We start from the raw sequence: 8137 nt of genomic DNA on the forward strand, positions 1-8137 counted from the left end.
GACCACTTAGCTGTGTGAGGGGGTGCCTGTATGTTCCTATCAAACCAGAGGGGGTTTAGCATTGGAAGGGTCCTGTGATAGTTTAGTTCACTGGAGGATGTTTTTAGGCTGTGGTAAGTCAGCATGGCTGGGGCTTGTTGGACAAGTCAGGGTTGTACTGTTTTAAACTGTACTGTTGTGTTCACACTGCTTGTACTGTATGCAAGTGGAGTGGTTTTTGTCAACCTTAATAAACACTGTACAGGTGAGCCCGAAAACGTTGTCCGTGTTCAAATCTGTCCTCAGTAATCCCTATCATCCAGAACTTGTAGTAAGGGGGTTTGCGTGCTCGCAACGGCCGGGGCGAAACCACTTACAATAATTGGCGATTGCGGCAGGAGCCATAGGAAATTGGCCACCGCAAAAAACGGTTACACGGCCCTTCTTTAAATAATGCCATGGAATCCTGTATGACTACTTGGGAAGGCCAATGGAGCCTGTGTTTACTGTTTTGAAAAAGGGTTAGACCCGAAACGTCGACTCTATTTTCTCTCCACGGATGTTGCCTGGCCTGCTGAGTTTTTCCAGCATTTTCTGTTGTTATTTCGGATTTCCAGCATCTGCAGTATTTTGCTATCGTACCTGTGTTTACTGTCTCATCTAACAGATGACACAATGACAATACAGTGCTTATGTGTGATAACATAAGCTGTTAGTAGGGCCATGAAACCATGACCTTCTGACTCAGAGGCAAACGTGCTGTCAACTGAGCCAAGCTGACATAAATGATTCCACAGTGAGGCTAAATGGATAATTCATGAATGAAAAAGTTAAGCCGCCAGTAAAACTTAACGGGGAGAGATTTTATCATATGTAGACACTGGTTAGGAAGTAATCTTTTTATAACTTGTAGTGTCACTTAATCAGAAATTAAAAGGAATGTTATGAGTATTTCTGTTTCCAAGGAAATACACGGAAAGTATTTTAGGATTTTACATTGAAATATCATACCTGTAGAAATCTGATTGCCATGTCAATGCTTGTCTAGAGTGGTTTTAAGGAACACACATGAGGCAATTTATTTGCAGGCTATATTATCCTTTATTAATAAACAAAAAAAAGACAAATTTGCAGAATAGAAAAATAAATGCGTATCATACTTAGGAATGCACCTGAAATAAATTCCTTATTAATAACTAGAGACTGACTGGATTGCTCTAAAGAGAGGCGAATGGCCTCATTCTGTGCTGTTATGACTCTAAGGGGGAAAAAAATTCAGTATCGGCCCATTTGGGGCGCCACTATCCGCCGTGCGCAAAGTTTAGCGCCTGGCGATAATTATTGCCTCCGACGGCAAACTTGGCTTTTATTGCCCCTGGAGGTGATTGGAGCGCTAAATCAGGCGCTTCACACGTGTCTTAAAGCACAAAGGCCGAGGAACGAGGCGCTACCTCAGAGCGCTGGCGAAGCAAGGAAGGGCAAATCAAAATGAACCTGCAAAGTACTGCTCAGTACCCAAAACTCCTTCACACAGCGTTGAATCTCTCCAGAAGTCTCTCTCTCTCTCTCTCTCAGAATGTGTGGTGCAAAAATGTCACCAACAAAAAAAGGCAGGAAGCGGTTGCCTTTAAATAGCGTTCCCCAGTCCCTTTCTGACTGCAAAACACTCCCCTCAACTTGTCGTTGCTAGCGGCAGGCAGTAAGGCAGGGGGCGCCACTCAATATCAGGTCCGGGGCGCTACCGGGGCGTTGTGCACTCGACTGACGTCACGATCTGCCGGCGCAGGAGATCGTGGTGGTAGTGTTTAGCTCCGCCGCAAAATGTCTAGTTAATTTCGCAAGCGGTGCAAACATCGCCACGCCCAGGCGCTAGCTGCTTTGTGCCCCATTAGCGCCCTCTTAAGGTGCTAACGGGAGGCGCAAACAACTGAATTTTTCCCCCTAAATGCTGCCAAAGAAGTGCCCGGTGGCCTAAATAATACTACTGCAGCCTCCCTAATACTGCTTTAATATGGCTGCGTATAATGCAGAAAAACTACAATAACAATGAAACTCTTTTATTTTTAATATTCCCTGAAGCTCTTGATTAAATTTCAGCATTGCAATGCACTCTCAAGCAGTGTGAGATCCATCTTTGTGTTCAAGCATCCAATGGTTGACATTTTAGGAACAGAGGAACAGGGGTCGGCCATTCAGCCCCCCGAGCCTGTTCCGCCATTCAATTAGATCATTGCTGATCTGTACCTCAACTTAATTTACCCGCCTTAGCTCCACATCACTTAACACCCTTACCTAACAAAAATGCAGATAAAAACATTCCAACAGAAAGTTACAGAAAGATCACAAATTTGAGCTCACAAGCAATATAAAACACACATATGGTTGGGTCAGTATTGATGTTCTGTCGCATTTAGTAATTGTTACATATTATTGCATATATAAAACATGCTGAAGACATCTTGGGAGCAGAGTATCATTACTGCACAAACATATTTTCCACTTTAACAATCCTATAATAGCCTGGACTTCTGCAAATGAGGCGTCAAATTCTGAGGAGAGCTCTCAATTTGGAATTCTAGATCTAACAGTGCTCTCATGTATCATATTATTGTTGCATTTAAAGCATTGAAATATTTTACTTCTGTTGTTCTACATAAAATTGTGCCTACATTAAGCTTTGAAGCATAATACATAGAGTATTCCAAAGCATAAAGCTTAGCTAAGTAATAAAATAATTGAAAGATTGTTGAATTACAGGTAAAATATTCTGAATGATTCATTCCTGGGTAGTCTGACTAAGCCCAAGTGCAATGATTGACTTGAGAATTCAATTTTCAAGGTGAGAATAAAACATTTTTACGTTCATTGTTAAAATTGACCTTCCAATCGTGGGTTGTGAGAAGTGCAGAGAATTCAAATATCCAGTGCAATTTTTACTTGATCATTATTATGGACAGAAAATTTGAGATCCATTGTGTTTTTGTAAGAAGTAGGTGGCTTGGAGATCTTAACAGCAAAAAATAGAGATATTTGCATAACTGAAAGCATGTCTTCATCCCTTTCTCATTGTTCGGCACTGCCAGTCTCCATTCTGTCACTAGAAAGAAAAAAAAAGATAATATAACCTCAAAGCACTGACATGATCCTGTTAATGAACTTGAACGTTTGATAGGAATGAATAGATACAATACTGGAACACTCTATCAGGAAAGAGCGATATTTGCCAATAATGAACAAGGGAAAGACAGGTGCCAAGACCCAGAGAAAAAATCAACATGAAAACTGGCACAGACAGCACGAGCGAGGGAGCGATGGGTGAGACCATTTTTTTAAATTGAGAAACTGAGGTGAAAGGTCAAGGCCCAAGCTGCCAAGGTTGAAAAGAGTGAAAGTGAAGATGAGGTAAATCAGACATTAGTTATAAGGTGATGTCAAGATTGTAGGAGAAGAAAAGACTTAGGGCCGTAAGGACTTCCACTGGTTTGAGATCCTGGGAAAGGATAAGTTAAAGTAGAAGGCTGTATGACGAGTCTTGGCTTCACCATGGGGAAGATGCAGGGAGAAGGAAGAGTATGTAGGATAGCATAGTCGGAGGAACGAAAGGAACAAAAGTCAAAAGAAACACTCAATACAGAAGTATCAATAAAATAGAGAAAGAAAGGTTGTGTGAGAGAGGGGGGATGTTGGAAAATAGAGGAGAGAGAGCGCATATTAATAATTAGTAAAGTATCGTGAGAAATTTACACAAAAATTATGGGGCAGTCGCTGATGAAGTCAGAGAATAGCATGCTCTATGTGAGAACAGCTGTTTGCTGTTAGAGCGCAATCTGCATAATGGAAAGTTAACATAACAGCTCAAACGAGACTTCTTAACAATTACATATTTTCTTGTTAAATTGGGCTTTTTAATACAACATAACCTTAATGTTCAGCAACTTTAGGATTAACTAGAATGCACTATCTGTACTGTATACTTTACTGGAGTGTCAGATATACTGCACCGTACTCTATTTTATGCGGTAGAGTATCGGGTGTCGCACACTGGCAGTACTCTACTGTATTGCATCAGTTGGAGTATCAGGGGTACTGTACTGGTTGTACTATATATGCTAGAGTATCAGATGCAGCGCACCTGTAATAAGATATTATATCAGCTGGAGTATCAGATAAAGCTGACCAGTGCCATCTTACTGCATCAGCTAGAGTATTGTAGAGGCAGTACTGATGGCATCATGGAACTTCTGATTAGAGGAGTTACAAAGTGGGAGGATGCAGAATTAACATTCAAAGTGAAGAATGATTTTATGTTGATTACTGTTAATTCCTCTCCCTCCAACTGTTCAGAACAATAACTCCCTTCAAACCAGTTTACCACCTGTCATCTGCGCTCACTGTTTCAACTGAAGGTACTTTTACTCTGATGCAAGGACTCCAGGCGATCAGTGCTTAAGCAGAGACATCTGACCGCTCTCCCCCTTATTACTGTACCTGTGTGACTCCAGTCACTACCGGGAGACCAAAAGAGAGAAACCTGCATTTTTGGTATCTTCAATAGGGTCTCTCAAGACCAAGGAGAAATCCAGTCCACTGTTGGAGTGCTATGCCCCTCTCAGTGACAAAAGTGCTCTTAAAAAAGTCAATCCACAGACAGAATTAATTAATAACCCTGAAATGAATCTTATTCTTTTTCACTCTGTATGCCAATGGTGGCACTTCCATTGAGACTGGATATTCAGGCTGCAAATGCTTGGACCACAGCAGAAGAAGTAAGAATTGCATTAAGTACTGAAAGTAAATACTTATCTAGCCAAGCAGACAAACATCCTCTTAACATTAACTTCAACTTACTTGACCTCTCTGATCTTTATTGGCACCCAGCGTGCAGAAGGTCTAGAACAGATGGGTCCTTTCTCCAGTGTGTAGAAACTAAAGCAACAGAGAAATTAGAACATTTTTAGAACTCTGAAGAGGTTAAATACAAAGAATTTTGTGCACAGTTTGAATGCTTTATAACTAGAGCCATCAGCCATCATTGATATGTGAAGTGCATTTTACTGCTCATTATATATTGGGATAAATATAGGAAGAATCATAAATTTTCACTTTAAGTATTCATGTCTCTACAATATAAGCACTATTGTATTCCTTATGACTGTGAAGTTAAGCGATTGCCACTTTTTCTTCCTAATAATTGGTATCTCATTGTATAAGCCAAGTTCACTATAAGCAGGTTTCATGTGTGGAATAATCTTGCTAATTGAGGATTACAAGACAGTACAGAAGAAAACAATGGCACTAATGGGAATTATATATTTTTTTGCTTTATACAGCTGATTTTTGAAGCTTGTAATGGAAGATTCGTGCTTACCTACATAATTTTTTTAATCTGTTGTTATTAAGAGTACAAATTAGATGCTTGGCTACCTATTTACATGGACCTAACAAAAACAACTACTTGAATTTATATAGTGCCTTTAATATATAAAAATGTATGACTAGATGTTACTGTTAGTGCTAGTCGTGGATGAACGTTCAACCCATTTGTGGAATGTTCCTCTAGATGAACATTTAACACAATTGTGTGAAATCCTCCAGACCACTATTGTACCAGCGCTGTTAACCCATTTTAACTCGAAGGAGATTTAGTAACAAAAATCTGGTGCTATTAAATATTTTCTTGTTAAATTGTGCCTTTCAATACAACATAAGCTTAAAGTTCAGCAACTTTAGGATCAACTGAAGTACACTAGCTGTACTGTGTTCTTAGCTGGATTGTCAGATATACTGCACTGTACTATATTTTAGCAGGTAGAGTATTGGGTGTAGTGCACTGGCTGTACTGTATTGCATCAGCTGGAGTATCAAGAGTACTGTGCTGACTATCCTCGATGAACATTTAACATATTTGTGTGAAATTTTCCAGTCCACTATTGTACCATAGCTGTTAACCCATTTTAACTGAATGATTAATGACAGAGGAATGTCATATGGACATGTTTGGTCTCTGTTAATATCGGCAGTAATTTCTAAGCTGATACTTACATATGTTAGTTTAATGTCACACTGCACTATTTACAAGAATCCATTGATTTCAGTATCCCAGTTCAGTATTCAGTATTCAGGCTCCCGGTTAAGCAGCACCTTGACTTCAAAATTCTCATCCTTGTTTTCAAATCCCTCCATGACCTCGCCCCTTCCTATCTCTGTAATCTCCTTCAGCCCCACAATCCCCTAAGCTATCTGCGTTCCTCTAATTCTGCTCTCTTGAGCATCCCTGATTATAATCGCTCAATCTTTGGTGGCCGTGCCTTCTGTTGCCTAGGCCCTAAGCTCTGGAATTCCCTGCCTAAACCTGTCTGCCTTGTTACCTCTCTTTCCTCCTTTTAAGATGCTCCTTAAAACCTACCTCTTTGACCAAGCTTTTGGTCATCTGCCCTAATTTATCCTTATGTGGACCGGTGTCAAATTTGTTATCTTAAAATACTCCTGTGCAGCGCCTTGGGACATTTTACTATGTTAAAGGCACTATATAAATACAAGTTGTTGTTGTATCTTGGTTGACTGTTTTGAACCCAGTCAGCAAGGTGGGAAACTCACTGTTTAAGCACATTTAGATGCAAGCAAGGTTTTGGTGACACTTTGTCAATAAAAGACTTTGCCAAAATATGTCAAAAGATTTTGGGATATCAAAAAATTCCTGACCTTTGTTCTTTATGGGAAATTAGAAAATACAACAAAGTTTGGAGATTACCTTTCACGATTTACTGTCACCATTTCAAAAGAAACAGGCAATTTCTGCTTGCTAATGTATTTATTCCCTCTCCCTTTCACCCTCCCCACTGCTGTGCCATCGCGTGTTCTTGCACTTTACCAATATGTTACAGTTTATTTACTTGCTCCTACCTTCTCCCTTCAGACCCCCTCACCTTAAAATGGTCAACATATGAACATTGGAAATTGATGGGCAGCAAAAGACTAGCTGGTCCATCCAGCCTGCCCCACACCTCATGATGGCTGGAGCTCATGACGCATGAGCTCCACAGCAACAAGGGGGCACCGCCCTACTGGTTATTTCTATTGGGCTTGCGTAGATGGTGTGTGTTGGCCACGCACAATATCCTCTCTCTACCAACATCCAAACACAAGTAATTCCAGTAGAGATTCTGCTCTAAAATATACCCAGGGCGAGGTGGAATTCCACCCCAGCACCAATCGGAGGTTTCAGCAAAGGAGAGGGGAAAATCGTAGGAGAAAAAGAAAACAAAAAAAAATAACCCTTGGATTTTTAAAAGGTTTAACTGAACATTGAACATTTGAAGATGGTTTGATTAAAAATAGTTGTTTACATTACTGCTTCCACACATGGAGAAAGGGCATTCTGGATCCTATAATGTGTAATATTATAGGGGATTTGTCTCGCAGACACTCTCTTGCAGCAGTTTGTGGTAACCCTGCTTGGCCGGAGATCTGAAAAATACAAGTGTTCTGTTTTAGTCCGAGATGAACTGTACAGAATGACAATTACATCATGCAACCTGTTTCAAGTCAAAATTCTGTATCTGTTCCTTAAATATAGTAGATTTAAAAAATGCAAAACTTACATGAGCTGCTTGACACAAAGATAGTGCCAAATAGCAGGAAAACAACAGCAATTTGGAGCGATCTATTGGAATACATTGTCGACCCCTGAGCAATTTCTCTTGTTTGCAACCTGACTCTTCAGCAGAAGCTGCTGCTGCAGTGAGGAGAGAAGTGGCTTTGCCTTGATGTGCTCGCCACGATTTACTTATTTCCCTTTTTTAAAGCTATTGTGACAAACAGCACACACAGGAAAGCGGTCTGCAGTCTGCCAGTTACGTCTACGTGGTTTCATTTGAATGAGGTGTTACTTTCAAGAACTCGGGAGAAGGTAATAATCACTTTTGAAAATCAAAACTACAAGATCAGCTCTTTTGACTGCTGAGAACTTGTTCCACAGCTTTTGAAATATACATCCTTACTGTCTCAATATATCTGCAAATTTTTCCCTCTAATTTTTCCCAATATCTTTTATCTGCTGAAAGAAGTGGTGTTTTTTTATATTCATTCTGGGGATACGGGCATCACTAGCAAGGCCAGAACTAGTTGCCCTTAAGAAGGTGGTGGTGGGCCTTCTTCT

The 8137-nt window shown here is 40.3% G+C and overlaps 1 protein-coding gene across 1 annotated transcript; it reads right to left on the reverse strand.

Annotated features, from left to right (window-relative positions):
• Nucleotides 1-1056: 1056 nt before the first annotated feature.
• LOC147115956 (uncharacterized) lies at nt 1057-7764 on the reverse strand. The gene is made up of 4 exons (XM_085990630.1): nt 7581-7764; nt 7326-7446; nt 4828-4905; nt 1057-3076 (listed from the first exon to the last, which is right to left on the reverse strand). The coding sequence occupies exons 1-4, from the start codon at nt 7654-7656 to the stop codon at nt 3043-3045; spliced, it is 309 nt and encodes a 102-aa protein (XP_085846756.1). The 5' UTR covers nt 7657-7764; the 3' UTR covers nt 1057-3042.
• Nucleotides 7765-8137: the final 373 nt, after the last annotated feature.

The sequence above is a fragment of the Somniosus microcephalus genome, chromosome 6 (genome assembly GCF_052327205.1).
Source record: "Somniosus microcephalus isolate GS21.2 chromosome 6, FLI_Smic_1.0, whole genome shotgun sequence".
NCBI lineage: Eukaryota > Metazoa > Chordata > Chondrichthyes > Squaliformes > Somniosidae > Somniosus > Somniosus microcephalus.